The sequence below is a fragment of the Motacilla alba genome, chromosome 18 (genome assembly GCF_015832195.1).
Source record: "Motacilla alba alba isolate MOTALB_02 chromosome 18, Motacilla_alba_V1.0_pri, whole genome shotgun sequence".
NCBI classification, from domain to species: domain Eukaryota; kingdom Metazoa; phylum Chordata; class Aves; order Passeriformes; family Motacillidae; genus Motacilla; species Motacilla alba.
The window spans coordinates 2,337,310-2,356,036 of NC_052033.1; the positions used below are offsets into that span (position 1 = coordinate 2,337,310).

Here is an 18,727-nt window from a genome sequence, read left to right on the forward strand (position 1 = left end):
TTTGAAACATTCCAAAACATCAAAGGAAAAAAAGGATGGGAATGAGAGAACAAATCTCACCTGGAGAAAAATGTGGTTAAAAAGTCAGTACTTAGCCATGACCATTATGAAAAAGAAACTTAGAAACAAAACTCAGATGTAGAATTTGAAAGTGTACTGCATGATTAGATTTATTTTGGAGAGGTCTGTGGTCATGATATAGATATGGGCTGCTAGTGTAACTTTTATTTAAATACCTCTCTTTTAAGTATTTTTCCTATTTTTAATGCATTTTTTATTCCTTGCTGCTTGTCTACAACAGCACCTTGCCTTTGATTAGAAAAATTCCTAAATATCTAAACCCTGTCTTTGAAACACAGCTGAAGTTAGGATAACCTAACTTCAGCCACCCTGAATATTACCACCTTGAATCAGTCCTGCTTTTTGAGAACCACACAAAATCCAGGACGCTGCCTCTGCCTGACCCCTGAGAAGAGAACTGTTTCTTCATAAAAGACAGCAAGCTGGACAGAGAAACAGCAGCAGCCTAAATTCATGCAATTGTTAACAAACATCTGTTGCCAAGAGATGTTTTGCAGAAAAGAAACAGATGCAGACTGTCTAAACACACCGAGCCTGCGCAGTGGGGAGAGCAGACAAATAACAGAAGAAAGGTTTGCCAGAAGCCCCCAGCCTCTCCCATGGCTGAATCAAAAGGTGTTAAAGAACTGTGGAAGAGATGTTAAAATGAACACGGATCCACAATCTAAGAATGTACAATGCTATAGACCAAATATTGTTTCAAGCCTTTCTTACATTCATTTAGATTATGGAAATTTGTGTCAGGCTCCATGGATTCTGTCCTCATGACAACACAGCTTCAGAGTACAGGAACAAGCATATTCTGGACATAAACACAGGATTTCTACCCAACACACCGACAGGACAGACAGCATTCAGCAATTGGCACTGGTATAAAGCATCTCTTAAACCTGTTTTATGAAGTATTTCACAGAACTGTTGCCATACCTGGGCCAAGCAGCGGGGACCGGTTCGGCTGGGCACTTGACTGGTGCGATGGCTGAGGTTCAACCATGTTGGTGTTGATAATGGTGCTAGTGGTGGTGGTGTTGGTTGTGGTACTGCTCTGAATTATAGGATTATTTCTATCCCACATGTTTACAGTCTTGTTGTTGTTGTAATTTGGGTCGCCCCAAGCTGAGGTACCATCATCGATTTCCATCTTGCGGCGAATGGACGGTGGAGATGGCTCTTCCCAGCCAGTTGCCTCACAGTTCTCTTTTTGTTTGGCTGGCACTGGCCCACCAACCCACCCTGACCCCGTCTGTTTCACAGAAGCAGCTCCTCCCCAGTTACTCACATTGTTGTCCTGGGGTTTATTAGCCCAATTTTGTTGGGGGCCTGGCTTTAAAGATTCCCCCCAACTTGTACCTGTATTAGCCTTGCTGTTTGTGCCATTCCCCCACCCACTGGTCCCAGACTTTGTGGAATCATTCCAGCCAGACCCTGATCTATTGTCAGAATCCCATCCAGATCCATTCTTCTTCCCATCACCCAAGTGTCCAGGAACAGATGATGAATCTGTCCAGTCTCCACCTCCTGAAGTCCAGCTTGGATTTGATTTCTGTCCATCTCCCCAGTTTTGAGATTTGGGTTTCTGAGGTTCACCCCAGGTAGGTGATTTGTCCTCCTGATTTGCGGTCCCACTCCAAGTGTGGCCGCTTTTGGCAGCAGCAGCATTATTAACAGTAGTAGAGCTTGCTGACTCTCCCCACCCCCCCGGGCCATTTGGTGCTTTGTTGTTATTGTCTCCCCAACCTGTATTTGTTGGAACAGCTGCCGGTGGAGAGTTGACCCACCCAGATACTGAAGAGGTATTTGTACTGTTCATGATGGACCCATCGTTCTTCCCCCCTGAGTTTGAAGATTGAGTAGCTGCACAACCCCAGGCCTCAGTTCCATTGTCATTCTTCCGTTCAGACCTCGGGGACTCTTCAAATTCCCAGGCAGTGTTTTGCTTCACAGGGGTCTGTCCCCACCCCGTATTGGACAGGACCCTGGGGTCAAGGTCATTTCTTGGCAACTGAACTTGCCCTTGGTCTATCATCCCTTTGTCTCTCCTCCTGCCCTCTCCAGCCCCCTCCCTCCCAGTACTGCCTTCATTTTGACTCCCACCGCTGTCATTGCTTCCTTCACTAGCCGTGGTGCCAGATGCTGCAGCTTTGGCCCAAGAGTTCATTTGTTCATTGCCCTGCTGCATGGCAGGATTCGGACTGGTAACACTCGAGCTATCCCACCCTGTTGATCCTTTCCCATTGATGTCGCTATTGGAATGCTGGTTTGGGGGCTTGCCCCACTCCCCGTTGACGCCGTTGCTGGCGCCGCGGTTGGGGTGGCCCCAGGCTCCAGAATGCACACTGCCAACCCCGCCACCGCCCCTGCCCCACGCCAGGACCCCGGGGCCAGAGGGGGGCCCCGAGTCCCACGCGTTCGCTCCGTTTCCTTCCTTTTGCACAGCACTGCTGGATCCGTTTTGTTTAGCACTTAATGCTGAGTTCACAGTGTCTCCATTCCCCTGACTGAACCCAGAATTGCTGTTTCCTGCGGCAGGATTACCTGGGGACATCCCCCATACTGAACTGCCCATTCCTTCACCACTGCCCCCGCTGACTTGAGAAACCGCTGTTCCGTTAGCACCAGGAAGGCCTTGCAGGTGGGGCGGGATGATGGCCCCCATGCCCACGGCCATCCCCCAGTTCGGCAGTCCGTTTGTCTGCATTGCATTGATAGGGTTTGGTGAAGAGTTCATGGGGTTAGTGTTATTTGGTCCATCAGTGTTAAGGTTCTGAGGTTGTACGCTGAAAGACACATTCTGAGAAGTGGACGTTTGTGGTTCTGTGCTCTCTTGCGGCAGCAAGTTTCCCCAAGCACCTAAGGTGCCTGTTGGGTTCCCATTCTGGTTGCCCATGTTCTGACCTATGGCACTGACTGGACTGCAAATACTGGAAGGGTTGCCTGCTCCCACAGTTCCTTCATGTCCAAGTACAGGCCAGGCAGCTGGATTGGCATTAGGGTTAAGGTTAAGATTAATGCCAGCATTCGAGTTGGAAGCACCCCAGCAGTTCTGACTTCTACCGTCTCCCATCATGTTGTCCATCTTTCCATCCCCACCACTGGCAGAGCAGTGAGCTAGGCCAGAGCCGGAGCCCGCAGCCACCCCCCACACCCTGGCCGAGCTGCCGTTGCCGTTGGCTCCACCAGCTCCAAGGGCACTCTGGTTAGAAGTGCTTTGGACGAGTGCTCCGTTGGCGCCATTATTGCCATTAGTTTTCTTTGTATGTCCAGTGAAGTTGCCTTGGGCACTCCCTGTAGCCATGCTACTGTTCTCTGAGCCACAGTTGGAGGCAGAGTCAGTGTCTGTAGTACATTCTGAGGCAGACTCAGTCTCAGCTCCGGTAATGGAAGGCCACGCTTCCTTGTCAGTCCTGTCTATTATCACTTTATCCCAGCTGCAGTTGCCTTCACTCCTGAAAGCGGGCTGCTGTCCCCAGTGGGAATTCTCATAATGGTCTCCCAATCCACTGTGGCTGAGATCTGAAAGGATCCAAGGTTAGAAATGAGTCCACTGTTCAAGCACTGCAAAGCCCTCTATTAAGCACTGTTTGACATCACTAGTTACAACACTACATTCTGCTAAAATTTAGAGTACATTCTCTAACATAACACAGCAATTTTCCTCACTACAATGGATGGAGCACGATGCTCCTATTAACTTGTTTGGGATTTTTTTAATCTGACAAAACTCTCGATTAAAATAACTGAACAATTTCATTTTAGAACAGAGCAAGTGTTTTGTAGCCCCCAGTTATCAGTAAAAATAATAAGCAGGCAATAAATAAGAAGAGCAAATATACTAATCTATGTGAAAAGTGTAAAAAGCAAATTTGGAAAAAACACAGAAGAGTATCTAGCAGATTCTTACCATTTATTTTGACTCAATTCTCATTCTTCAGAGAAACACAATGAAAGTGCATCCAACAAAAAAAATGTAAAATGTCAGCCTGCCCTGAGATATTACATACACACCCACATCAGTGAATTCATACTGCATTTAGGTTTGCAACCCTTCCTGGAAACAAAGAAACAAATACAGACAACAACCTTCACTGTTGGTGCCACTTATAAACGCCACTAATGTATATTTTAGCAGAGAACTTGGGAATCTCTAAATAACTGACAGCTTTGTCAGGAAACTTACCTCTCACAGGCTTTACTCGTGGTTTATACATCATTTGGGATTTGTACACATGATCCCCTGTGTCCCCAAGCCAATGAAAAGTGATGCTGTGCCTTTTCAGCACTGTCACATCCTCAAACACAGACACTAACCCAAAAAATTAACCAAAAGCTCTTGAGCAGCTGCTTGCTCACCAGGGTATGAGGATAAACTGGAAGGCACAACACGTCTCATGTTAAGAACTCAAGCTTTGGTCAAGGTTTTGCATTTCCTTTCCATCCCAATTGCTCTGTACAAGATTATTTCTCTGTTTCTTCTGACAGGAATTTGATAACAAGTGTTTCAGTCTGATCCAAGAGAGCTGTATGGGAGACAATCTGCAGAAGAGCTCCTCTTAACTGCTTGCACATATCGAAGTAACAAATTTTGGTTGTCAATTATCTTTCCTTGCTTTGAATCTGCTGAAACATGGCTTCTACTCTTTTTGTGAATAAAATGAATATTTTTGTGGGGAAGATGTATGCAACAAATCTCCCGAACAAGTTGTTAACAACGAATGCCTAATATGAATTAATTTAAATCACAAATATGTTGGTGTGATTTGCTCCTCTAATTAGAGGTGTTCTGATACTGCAAAATTTACTCCCAAGATGAGAAAAAGCTCTCTCTCTCTCTCTGACAAAATCTTGCTCACCACACATTTCACCTGTAGCTTTTTAAGGTGGTTGCTTGGTTGCCTTATGAAGATTTTGCAAGATGAAGAAATAACATGCTAAACCAACCCAGACTGTTTTTTTTAAACAAAATTAAATTCATTTAAGCAGAAGAAAGAAAGGAAAGGAAAAACACTCTTAATTCATCATCTATCTTCTCATGATACCAGGAAAAGACCTAAATAATCACAGAAAATATAATTGCTAGGGTTTGAAGGGACCTTAAAAATCAGCTCATTCCATCCCCTGACATGGGCAGGGACACCTTCCACTGTCCCAGGCTGCTCCAAGTCCCATCCAGCCTAGCCTTGGACACTGCCAGGGATCCAGGGGCAACCACAGCTGCTCTGGGCACCCTGTGCCTTACCACCCTCACAGGGAAGAATTTCTTCCATAACAATTGACAAGCACATGACAAATCTGAAAGAATATGAACAGAACCACTTGGATTTACCTGGATTCCTTCCTCTACATGCAATGGCTGGAAAGGAAGAAAGCATCTTCTTATTCCTGGATGGATACAGCCACTGCTACAGCAGTGAGGAAGCACGTTGAACATTTACCTGATGATCTAAGATTTGCTACACAGGTGTTAAACAGAGACCAGAATCCCAGATAAGACATGGAAGGGGAAGGCAGGCTGTGCAAGGACTTAAATAGGGTCAGCAGGGTCAGAGAAATGAGCCGAGGAACATTCTTAGCAGAGCAGGAATGAACAAAGGGAAAAAAGCAGCAGCAGGCCAGGCCAGAAGATAAGAAGTTGAGGCAACCAAGGAATCAGATAAGAGGAGATTTTATTCAACCCTGTGGGTGGTGCGACTCAGGGCTGTGTTTGAGCCTTGACAGAAGGATTTGAAAGTGGCTGGAAATACGTTGTTCCAACAAAAGATCTCCTCAGAGCTGAAAGCTCAGCTCTGTGTGCAGGTGCTGCCCGAGCAGAGCCCTGCAGGGCAGGCTGGGAAGGAGGATCAGGAGAGCGCCCAGGACCTCTCCACACTCACAGGAACAGCACCATGGCTGACAAGATGAAAGGGAGCTGCTTGTTTAATCAGTTCCTTTCTCCTCTCCCCCAAAGATGGTGGTTAAAGCAGTGCTCAAATTTGAGAGCACTCAGGAAACAAAATAAAGGGAAGGGGTGGGATTGAAGATGAAAAAATAGCTTTGAATGATTGCTGAGAGTAGGGAGCAAAACAATTCCTTAAATACGAGACCAGATCTTCAGGAGCAGTAAGAGAAACCAAGAAGAAAAGAAAATTATGATGAGAAGAACTATAAAACCCAGCAGTTGTCCATATTAAGAGCAGAAAATGGCCAAGTGCCTGGGCTCGGTTGGCCAAGCACAGCTTGGCAGGATCCCACCAGGAATGTGCAGCTCCAACCCCTGGGCTTCCCAAGGCTTTGCAAATCCAGGTGCTCCCTTTCCTGTCCCACAGTCACTCTTCCCAAGGTTCAGATGACTCCCACGGGCTAGTCTGGCAGAGGTGCCCGTGGTGGGGATTACAGCAACTCTGTGGCGGGGATGTGAAATCAGCGATCCCCGCGGAGCAGCAGCGGGTCCCTGCGCCGCGCCTTCCCTGCTCCCACAAGCCACGGGTCAAAATCAGAGAAAAAACTGTGCAATAACCTCAGAGTGTCCAACACCCGCTGGAACAATCGGTTGTAACACCAAGGCTGCTGTCATAAGGCTCACAAGAAAAAGGACAGATGAAGAAAATGGAAAAAAATTCACAGCATGAACAGAAACGTGCAAAAACTGGGGCTTTGCTGTCAGACAAACCAAGAGCTTGAATACAGATCTTGAAGAGAGTAAGTCTGATAGTGCTGTCTCTAGAAGCAAACAACAAAAAGGCATTTTCCATTTTCGTTTAACTGAAAGGGGCTTGCTGCTGCGAAATAAATAATGAGTAGCACAGTCTTACTTAATCTGTAACGACCTCAAACATTTGGGAAAAATAATGAATGCAAAATATTTTATACTATTAAATCCAGAGAATTTTTCTGTTTGTTTGCTGTTTTTTTTTGAAAATGCAGATTTCTTTCAACTTTCTAGGAAACTAACTCTTCACAGAAATTCACAGTATTTTCTTTTCTTTCCAAAGTTGTTAAGATTGAAATGGGAGACCCATTTTAAAAATTCTTAAGAATGGGTTCCTCTTTATTTATGCAAAAACGTGAAATAAAAGCACTGAGTCCACCAGAAGCATTTCTATCCCTCCTCTGTGAGCTGATCAAAGACTGTAAACAAGGCACAAGGAACAGGAACCACAGGTATTCCATGTTAGCAAATCCTAGTGCTGGGACACCACAAAGTGAAAACTATTTTAAAATTAATACTTTGTGTTTCAATATCTTAATTATGCATCTTTTATAAAATATCGTTCCCCTGATCAACAACATTTCTTCAGCCATCAGGAAGGAAATATTAATTTGAGGATAATGGCTCAAATTTGTTTTTAACAAGCACAGAACTTCTGTCCAACTGCAACCATACACATGACCTGGAAAATGCACAGCTCTGAGCAGTATAAATAACAGCACGAGGGAGTTGTTTTGTTTTGGATTGCTGTTTTTTTAAAATAATATCCTTAATGGGGTGGGAGGAGATTGCTGGTGTTATTATGTAGTGTAGCCAACATACTTGACCAGCTTCAATTCAGTACTTATTAAAAACAGAAAACATTTTTGGCTGTGTTGGGTAATGAATAATTAGTTGCAAAATCAGTTTAATGTTTACATAGATTATAAATGCAAAATATGAGTAGAGTGAAATGGGAGAAGCTGTTGCATGCATTTCTTAGAAAAGAAAAATACTTTGCCTGCACAGGCAACTGAACCCAAACTTCCCTCTTCCTCTGAAAATTTCATTTACAATCATATTTAATTTTTTTTTTATTCAGGTGAGTTAAAAGTAACTGTATCTTCATAGCTTCCATTGCAATAATTAGTTCAAATGCTGTGCAGTAAAACCCTGTCTCCCCAACTACAACACAACATTCAGCTGACTTTGGAACCGAAGTACAGACAGGGTACAAAATGGCAAAGCCTGGGATAAACTCTTAATGGAATATTATTAATAAATTGTGCTCACCCCATTTAAAATCAGCTCTAACAGTGACTCCTCTCTTATTACTTGTTTTATTTTTCAGCCCACGTTCGTCACGTAACAACAACCAGACCCCCTGGCTCGCCCTGTGCTGCCCAAAGGACAGATGACAGACGGTGCTCCCTGCTCTGACATGCAGAACACAGAAAAATCCCAAGGGCCACTGACAGTCCCACTGGGGATTTTCCTTGGCACATAAAGGTTAGTGATCCTGAGTCAGAATATCAGGAAAAAAGGGCAAATTACTTTCTCTCCCTCCCCCAAAATATAGTTTTAAATTCAACATGAGCAGATCTTTAAAATACTATAAATGAGTTTTTCCAAATCTGAATTAAATAGGAATCGCCAGGATCATTTTAAGTGCTAAATAAAATGTAGCCCAATTCCATAAAGAAAACATGACATAAGCATCTGTTCTGAAGCACAAAATATAATAAAGCAGAAAATTTGGGCATTGTAGTGCTAACATTTCAGGTTACCTGCTGCATCCAGCTCTAGGCACAGAGACAGATTTGAAAACTGGCATCTATCTGAAACCCCTAAAAAGCTCACTCACAAGTCTCATGGATTGAGGAAGCTGAAATCTTGCACAGCACACATAATGTGGAATGGCAGAAAAGAGATGGAAGCATTGAATAAAGCAGCTTTATTTATTTTAAAACTAAACCATAGCTAAGCCCACACGGGGGAAAGCCTGTTATCCCCTTTTCATTTTCTGCACTACGACATTCAAACGTAGCTCCTTCCCTCTGATGCTGAAAGCTTTCAAATGCATTAAGAAAACAAGCAAAAATAAACAAGATTTTTCATTATTAGTAGAGATTCCACTAAATGCTACCTCTCCGACACAAAAGCAGCAGTAGAAAACACCAAATCATTGCATTTTTCTGCTCAGTGCAACATATCTTTACAAGCAGCTTGCTGCGAAGACGCCATTTTATCAAACCTGAAACGCAGCCAAAAGCTCAGGACGCTGTGCTGCTGCTCTCTCGCTGAAATGTTATGTAATAAATTGATTTAACAGAAGCAGATGCTATTTTCTCAGGGTTAGGGTTACTTTCTCTCTTTTTTTGGCTCTAAAAAGGGCTGATGGGTAATAAAATACCTGAAGAAAGGAGCCGCCCAACCATCCTAGGAGACGCTACATTGTGTGCAGAGCTGTTTCTACTCCTGCCTCTACGTTCTCCAGGGCTCCCGGCTTCAATATGTCGGCTGTGTACAGTGTAAGCCTCATCCTGTAGAGCTGCCAAGAAAATCTCTCTGTGCGAGCGCGCGCCCAGACAACCTGCGAGCTCGGCCGGGCCTCGGCTGCACTGGCTATGGAAATGCCCTTTCCACGCACAGCCCTCCTCCCCCTTCCCCGGGCTCCGCTCCCCGGCTCTAGGTGAAGGTATCAACAGAGCAGGATTTTTAAGCTTTGATTATCTAATTGCAGCTGACACTAAACCGATCTTCCTTCCTCTTTAAATTCTTTCAACTGTCACAAAACATTTTCACTTCGGGACCCGGCTACAATTAGCGCCCGTAGCTGCTTTTCTGCCGCTTTTGAAAGTCAGCCAAGAGAGGACGCGGGCGCTGCCTAACGCCTGCCCCTGCCTGGAGTCCTCCTCCTTCCTCCTGCCCCAGCTCCTGCCCAGTGCCCTCTTCCTCACTCCTGCCCGGCATCCTCCTGCCTCCTCCTGCCCAGTGCCTTCCTCCCTTTCCCAGCCCCATCTCTCGCCTCCCGCCCAGTGTCCTCCTCCTCTTCCCAGCCCCATCTGTGCCTCCCGTCCAGTGTCCTCCTCTCTCCCAGCCCCATCTCCTGCCCATCATCCGCCTCCCTGCTCCAGCACCAGCTCCTGCCTCATCGCTCTCCTCCCTGCCCCGGCTCCTTCCTGTGCCAAGCGTCCTCTCCCCTGCCCCAGCTCCCGCCTGCCACCCTCCTCCCTGCCCCAGCGGCAGCTCCCAAGTCCCAGATGTACCCTGGACTGCTGCCAAGCCCTTAATGACTTCCCTGCCTCTATCTAAACCAGCTCTAAGTGGCAAATGCGAGCGCATTAATCAGCAGCGCAGTTGTTTATAGAGGCAGGGAAGAGCTGCCCGAACAATGCGGCAGGAGCGGGCGCTGCCTGCGCTCGCACAGCGGGACCGACCATCTTGGAACACCCTGGGCTGGGAGCCTCGGCTCCCTCCACGGCACAGGAGCACTCAGAATGGGGTCAGCTTTACATTTTTAGGGCCTAAAGATCATCATAAATGCCAAGACTGCACGTAGAGGGCTTTTATCGGTGCCCACACGCAAATCTCGAAGGCTAATTCCCGCAAATTTCCAGCATGCCCAATACGCTCCTTTACGATTATTTCCCCTCCTACCTGCCCCAAATACATATTAATGATGTGGTAAATGGGGCACGTTTCAGCTGCGCTGTTTCAGCTCCTGCCAGGGGCTCATCCGAGCGGCGTTGCCCCTGTGTCCTGGATCTCACCACCATGGCTCTTTAAAGCTTTGGCCACACTCTCAGGGTCGCTGCCACTTCACCACCGAGGCACAATTCACTGCTGCTATTCTTGGCTCAAGAACTGCTCCACTGAAGGACTCCTGAAAATAGCTGGTTTCCTCCTGAAGACATTTATTCTCTGTTTCTCTGCAATAGTCTCTGAATACCGGTCGGGTTCAACCTCATCTCAGAAACAACAGATAAATGGAAATCAAATCTGTTCGGTTTTGTTTCTATTCAGGAAATGATTTCAAATGCACCCAGGAACTAGGCTTGAGAGTCAATTTTGCAAGAACAGTTAGTTGTAAGTGGGACTATTGTTGTGGTTTATTGCATTCCTTTAAAACTAACTATACATAATGGAAATTTCCATTAGTTAAAATGATTCGTCAAAACTGGGCTCCTTGTATTTTTCCTACAAATAACATAAACTTCCTATAATCCACTCCAGTTTATGAAGGCAAGTACTCACATAGGGCATCTATTGAAGGGGACTGTATTTACCAGTCAGGGTACATAGAAAGGCAAAAAAGAACCCCAATAAATGAGTCACAGCCCAATAAAAAGCTTGGGAGCAAAATGAAGTGCAGTTTCCAACTAACTGCGCTGGCAGAGCTCTTCTGTTCCCTTCCTATCTTGGACCAACTCTGATGGGGAATGTGTCTCATAAATTTAAAATCTGTAATTATTAATACCTGAAGACTAAAAATGGGGATTTGAGAGGTGGTGCAGCCTGCTCACCTGGTCTAAGGAACTATTCCTGATACACGACGTGACATTATCCCAACCCAGCAAGGAAGGCATCCAGCAATAGAGCCTGCACATTACCAAGTGCTCTCACTTCTCAAGATAGCTTTTCATAACAGCAGGATTTTCCTAATGTCCCCTCTCAATCCTCCTTGTTGAAATTTTAGTCCATAATTTCTTTGATCCATCACAGGCACATAGGAAGTATAATTTCCTTCCCTCCAGCAGCAATTTAGGTATCTCAGCATTTATAATTCCAATCTTCCTTTCACTCAGGAGCTCTGATTCCTTCCTTCTTTGCAAGGCCTTTCTCCAGGATTTCTACCCATTCCTGCTGCATTCCTCTGCTTCTTCCAAGTGGTTCCTCCTGAAGCACAGTACCTCCAGCTGGAAAGCTCAGAGAGCTTACCCCACATGTCCCTCAGGAACAGGGCTGCCTCCATCCCTCAGTGATTGTTCTCTTTTCAACACAATAATCCAGTTTACCCTGTGACCAGACCCATTTTTGCGCTGTGAGACCCACACATCTGTATTTGGGTACAGAGCTGCTCCGGCCAAAATAAAGAAACTTTCATATTTCTTTATTTCTTACCCAATTACACAGTTGTGTCACCAGTATCCCATACTGTAATTTTGTTTACATAAATAAAATTAATTTTATTTTTATTAAATTAATTTTTAATAAAGTTAATTTTATTTTTATTCCATACTAATACTTTCTGTTGCTAGCACTCCTCTAAAGTTCGTCTCAACCAAAAATTTATTGAAGGCTGTTGTTTAACTAACCCCTTTGGTATAACCTGCTCTCCACAAACCCCAGTGACTCTGCATCTCTCTCCTGAAAAGTTCAACATGCACAGAAATGGCTGCTTTGGGGTTTTTTCCCCTAGGATCATTCTAACAGTTACTCTGACTGATTTACACTTCCTCAGTTATAACTTTCTCACCTATTAACATTGGCTGGCTTTTTTCTCTCTTGTAGTTTTCATACTCTTGAAGTGACCACATTGCTCCAATCCATCCTCTGCTTAGTCTGCTACACGATGGATGAAGCACATGACGACATGCCATTATTTCCAGACAACTGGAAACTCTATTTCCTGAAGTCTCTAACTCACTGTAGCTTTAGTTCTAAGTTTACAGATGAAGGAGAAAGGTATTTAAAGTATTCCTCATGCCATCCATCAGTGGTTCCCTCTGTCCCACTGACCTTGCTCTTACTACTCACTCACTTATGCAAGAGTTAGCTTTTTGTTCTTTGGGGCTTTTTTCCCTCCAAACTGCTACAAATGCCTTTAATTCTTCCTAGTAGCATTACATATAATTCTTGAGCTGTAAAAATTCAGCTTTCCTGTAATTTTCACATGACCCTAGAGTGCACCTGAGACTTCCTCCTCTTCCCAAGGACTAAACTCCTACCTATTCCTGGTCACTTTGACCTTAGTTGTGTTGTACCTTTTATTTCTCCACCATCAGGACAAGTCCTGCTACTTGGTCTCTTCACATCCTTTGTCAGCAACTGCCACCTGCACATGTGACCACCTTGCCAGGCTGTTTCCTGACCTTTCCTTCCTCACAGACACCTCATCAGGGCAGCTCCTGTCCCTGGCTGTCCCTGCAGCACAGCCATCCACAGTGAAGCTGTGAGACGCAGCTCTGCTCCTCCTGAAAAAAAGCAGCCACCTTAGAGCCATCAAGCTTTTGCACAGCCCCACTCTTTGAAAGTGAGGACAGCAAAACCACAAAAGCACCTCAGTTATTTATCCGTCCACAGATTTCTATTTTTCCTTCTCCCTATGCAAAATTCTAATCACTGTCAAAGAGATGCGAAGCAGCAGATTTATTTTTCATGCTCTGCTGCCTGATGTCAGATAACATCCACAATACAGAAAAATTTGTTCCAAAGATTAGTTTACTGATGAGTTTTTACCATAATTTTTCATTCCTAATGCCCATATTTGGGCTACACTTGAGATTCCACTTCCTTGTATTCAAAGCATTAAAAGGAGTTTTTCAAAATTTTGATGGGATACAAAACTCAAAACTAGCTGAGACTCACTTCCCACAACTTTCCTGTCACTGCAGTTCAGAAAATGCTCCTCACCCAGGTGACAGAACCATGGGTTAGATCCCTTCTCTGTGTTATCTGCCACATTTATGGCCTTGTGTGATGTTTTAACTTCCTTTTGTCTGAGCCTACACCTGGCACCAGTGACCTTTGGGAATGCTGCCTGATTTCAGGGCCACAGATCACACATCAAGTGCTACCAAATGCTGAACAAAGCCCCGAGAACCACATGAGAAGACAGAAACACAATCCCCTCTTACACCTGAACAGCACCAACTGAGTGAGACTAGTGGCAAAAAAATGCAATCAAGCCAAATTCTTCATTCTGGTAATTTTTCAAATAACCAGAATTTGCCAAATTCCGGTAATTTTTCCCATGTTTTGATCCCAGTAGCAGGAAAACTTTTCCACAGCCACATTACAGAAATGTGTGGACAGCGATGAGCTGGGCAGTGGACTGCTCTGCAAATTGTGGCCAACAGAGGAGTGCAGGGATTGAAGGTGTCAGGAGTTTCTTGCAGCATGGAATTGTGTGTTTGTCATGCACGGTCACCTTCCACTGAAGCAGCATGAAGAGCCAGTTCCTGTGTTTCCAAAGGAACCGCTCCACGCTGCTTTCTTTGAGATCAACAGCCATGATACCATGAAGCACATCATCCAGATATTATGGAGAACTTTTTTTTAAAAGTGTATTTTCCACATAAAGTGTGAAATTATACACATAGGAAGTGTGCAAACACAATGAATGAATATTACCTAATTTCTACTTAAAAACTTTTAGTGTTTTAACTATTACATATTAATAACTCTGCTCTGGGAGATCCGGAATAAATCCACTTTTAAAGTCTCTGGTTTTAATTGTGTAACTTTCCAACTAAAAGCAAAAACACGGTAATGTTTTGCCAGCAAAGATATACTGCTAATGGAATTGCAGAATATGAGCCCAAGGAGGTGAAGTTCAGCAAATCATTTCCATAAAAGCACTTTTCACATGCGCTTTGTTTGTCAAAGCTCAGCCTGTTTGCAATGCCTCCAGGAGATCAAGCTAAATCTGATTTCAGACTTTTGAAATGAAACTTTATTAATATATTTCAGAACTTTATGTTTCATGCTTTGGCATGTGCATGCCTTACCTACAGCCATCACAAATCACAAAGAGCTGAACTGCTCAAGCTGAACTCTTCAAGCATGACTTTAGCAGAAAGGTCTCTATCACTTTGCAGGATCTGATGAAACAACTGTATGTCAAAGCTTATCAGTGTTTTCCAACTATATTACTGAAGGCATGATAATCTCTCTCTAAAACTTTTCTCCAAATTTGACTTTACAACCATATAAAATTGCCCAGTCTGAGGAATTCTGAAGTAACTGCAGTTAAAGGATTGGACGTTTGGAATGAGTATTGTCAGACATGATTTTAACAGTAACCAGCATATTTTAATCTTGCTTCCTAAAAAATTATTAAAATGAAAGTTAATACAAAGAGATTATAAGAAGAGTTGACCTGTCACAGAAGAGCACTCAGCAACTTCCAGCTGCCCACTTCAAGGTGCACACCATACCATGCCATGAGCATGAATCTCTCACTGCAGCTAAAGAAACCTTCAAACACAAAATAAACCTTCCAGCTCCAGAGACAAGAAGAATAAAGTTCAGCACAAAATCTGGCATCAGCCCACACATGGAAAATAAATCTCTGTTTCTAACTCCTGTCAAATTCTCACTTCACAACAAACAACAGACAGAACAAATTAAGAGTGTAACTCGAGTTCCCACAACACTGGTGTGTTTACTCATTCTGATTTACTGCAGAAGTTACTTGCTCTCGTTTCTTTCTGGACTTTGGAAACAGATAATATGGATCTGTTCTGCAAAATACTCTACTTGCCAATAAAAAGATGGGCACAAGTTCCACCCTGACTCCTGCAGGATGTGCTAGGTTGCTTTTGAGTTGACAGATGGTGATTTCACATCGCTGAATTTCAGGGAAGTCAAAGATATCTTGGAGGAGAACTGATTACTTCTTTTGATCTGTGCTCTAATAATCATCAAGCACATTTGTTGCCTGGAAACTCCTATATAAATTCATCATTTGTAAAGAAACCAAGAAATCTCTATTACTTGTTATTTCTAATCTCCCATGGTAGCTTCCAGAAATGATCCTAATTCTTTTAAATCACGTGGCAAAGGATCATTCCAGTAATTCAATTAATAGGAAAATGCCTCACACCTTAATGAGGGAAGTTATCCTCTCACCTGTTCAGTGGAGTTAGATGACAAAGTGGGGAGGGAACAGATAAAGAGTCACAACTTTAAAAATAACAAACTAGACTAGATAATAGAATACTGCCCATAAATTAGAGATACAGCTTTCCTCCAGTGTAATCCTGGAAAGGATTACAGAGGGGGCAGGTCAAGAACAAGCTCTGTAGCTCAAGACAGACATTCCAGACAAATAACTATTCTACTCCAAAGTACTTCAGAAAACAGTTCCATAATTGTTAACAATGAATAAAAGACTGTTTTCAAGGGGCAAGAGTTCTAAAATATTCTTTGCCATTTGAAATGTTTTCATTTCATAACAGTTTGTCTGGTTAATGTTTTAGAGATTACCTTAAGAGAGAAACAAAAAATCCCTACTCTCATCCACTTCACTGATACTTCCAGGTGATAAACCTGACAAAGAATATATTAGTGCCCATTAATTCCCACTTGCCTTACATTGGCACAGCACCCTTTTTAATTCATGACATTGCAGTTAAGTTCTGATAAGTGTTTTGGATAGGCCTTGGCAGTAGATAACAGGGGCTGCTGATAAGAGAATAAAGAGATAAAATAGTGTGATTTTTAGAGTGGAGAGACTGGCAGTGACTCTCTAACAGCATTCCTTGTACCTGGGTAGTTATAAATAAGGCCTGAAAGGAGCGTGGAGGTATAATTACCAATTAACTCTGAAGGGATATGAAGCTGTAAGAAGAAAAGCTACAGACATGAACTCACATCAAGCATCCTCTGGATAACATGGTGCTCATGTAGGGCAACCCTGACTCTTTGATTACACCAGATCATCCATCAAAAGATGTTGCTGTGGTTCACGATGAGCCTAAAGAAGCCAGCCCAGGTCTGAGGGGCTCTGGGCAGGGCAGGACAGGGAGGGAGCCCTGGGCACTGCCCCATCTCTGCCTTCACACCCTGGGGATGTCCAATAATGCCCCTGCAGGGATCCCTCTCCCACACTGCAGGTGCTGACAAAATTCTTCTTCACACGTGGCTCAGGTAGCTACACTGACTCTTCTGGACAAGTTGGATTTTTTTGTTCCTTCCTAGCATTTCCCCAGTGAACTTTTACCTGCAAAGACTCTTCAGTAAATTAAATACCCAGGGAGCCAGAGACAGACATTTAAAGGAAAACAGTTCCTACTGATGCTAAGAGGAGGATGACAAAAAAGCTTCCTTTCAGTAAAGTGTTTCTTAGTGAGAATCCTCCTGTTTAAAATTCTTCATTTTCATATTTCCAAAAACACACCAGTTGAAGATTTCTGGGAAAATTCTCATGTTCACAGGACACAGAATTCCCTATTTTTTTCTAAATCTAACAGTCACTCAAATCCCAGCAGCGGAGATGAAAAGGCTTTGGCCTTCCCTGTATACTCCTTCTACTTCTTTGCTCTTTATGCTTGACAAGATGAAAACAAAAGCTTGTATGAGAGACTAAGAGTGTGGATATGTGCAATTCATGGCTACAAAGGTCTCTCAGGAGAGAGATACTCCTCCCTTGGCCTCCCAGGGCAGCCAGGCACAGAGCTGCTGTCGTTATAAGCTGAGCTGGACATTTCTTTTTTCCCTCCTGTGCCTGCAGTCAGTGAATGAGCTGATGCTCCACCTGCTGGAAAGAACTACGTGAGCTCCAGAATTCAGCAAGCTCTTACTGAGTGCAAAAGGCCATCACTGAAATCTCCAAACACCACCTCGTGTCAGCAGACAAAAAGGTAGCCAAGATTCAGCTTGTTTAAGATCCTGTTCCAAGGGGACTGCTCAGTGTGCAGATCTTGTGGTGCCTTTGAAACCTTTTGTTTTGACTTTACAGAGTAAAGAGCAACAGGACAACTGTGACTCTGTGGACAAACGGCTACTGAGCAATTAAAATTGCAGCTTTGGATTTGAGGTGAAGAAGAAATTATTTACTCAGAGAGTAGTAAGGCCAGAAAGCCAGGGAAGTGCTCCAAGGGCTGGAGCCCCTCTGCTCTGGAGCCAGGCTGGGAGAGCTGGGAATGCTCACCTGGAGAAGAGAAGACTCCAGGGAGAGCTCAGAGCCCCTGCCAGAGCCTGAAAGGGCTCCAGGAGAGCTGGAGAGGGACTGGGGACAAGGCATGGAGAGACAGGACACAGGGAATGGCTGTAAGCTGAAGAAGGGTAGGTTTAGGTGACATATTAGGAAGAAATTCTCCACTCTAAAGGTGGTGCCAGGTTGGACAGGGCTTGGAGCAACCTGGGGTGGTGGAAGGTGTCCCAGCCCACGGCAGGGGGTGGAATGAGATGAGCTTTAAAGTTACTTCAGCCCAAACCATTCTGTGGTTATGATGCCAAGTAACACTTGTACAAAGAGTTTGATCTGGGTTAACTTGTTTGGGGCAATAATATAAAATGAACTGAAAAGCTGCTGCACTGTTTCTTTTCCTCTCATTTCTACTACCCTTTGCTGTCCTCTGAATTTTTCCAATGGTAACATAAAAGAAGCAAAACAATAAAAGCCCCTGAATGAATTCAACAGTGTAAAACATCTGCTGAGGGTTGCCAATACTACACATACAGCAAGTTAAAATAGGAATTGGGGGAAAAATAAAGCCTCAAGGTAGAAATGCATCTGGCAAGATCAAAGTCAGACAGCTCACACTACACTCTTACAAGGAAAGTTCTTTTATGAGTTATGTTATGATTTACAGTGGCCTTTGTTTCATTAAACTCAAACACAGATGCTTCAGATCCATCTACAAGGATGCCTGGAAGAAACCTCCTGACCCTCAGGCAGCCTGAGCCACTGCAGTTGGCTGCTCTGTGTGTGCCACATAAATAATGATGAGAGGGGCAGCTCCAATCTCTGCCCCCCAGGACCCAGGGAATGGCTGGAGCTGTGCCAGGGGAGGTTTGGTTGGATCCCAGGGAAGATTCTTCCCCCCGAGGGTGCTGGCAGTGCCCAGGCTCCCCAGGGAACGGGCACGGCCCCGAGGCTGCCAGGGATGCCCAGGGTGGGGGGGTTGGGGGGTCTGGGCAGGGACAGGGGCTGCACTGGGTGATCCCTGTGGGCTCCTTCCAGCTCAGGACATTCTGTGATTTCTATGGTTCCAGAATTCTGATAATAAAATAATAAACATATCTCTGACA

The 18,727-nt window shown here is 44.3% G+C and overlaps 1 protein-coding gene across 15 annotated transcripts in view; it reads right to left on the reverse strand.

The window, feature by feature from the left end:
• The window catches only part of TNRC6C (trinucleotide repeat containing adaptor 6C), an 82,784-nt gene that overhangs the window by 37,204 nt on the left and 26,853 nt on the right, over nucleotides 1-18,727 (reverse strand). For 9 of the 15 annotated variants that reach the window (XM_038157224.1, XM_038157215.1, XM_038157214.1 and 6 more), the window contains one exon: nucleotides 1,009-3,594. In XM_038157224.1, the coding sequence (XP_038013152.1) occupies nucleotides 1,009-3,376 (2,368 nt within the window). In that variant the 5' untranslated portion in view covers nucleotides 3,377-3,594. Of the gene's footprint in view, nucleotides 1-1,008; nucleotides 3,595-5,404; nucleotides 9,134-9,158; nucleotides 17,658-18,727 lie in introns of those variants that run through there. The other 6 variants (XM_038157219.1, XM_038157209.1, XM_038157210.1 and 3 more) reach the window with 4 other exon arrangements.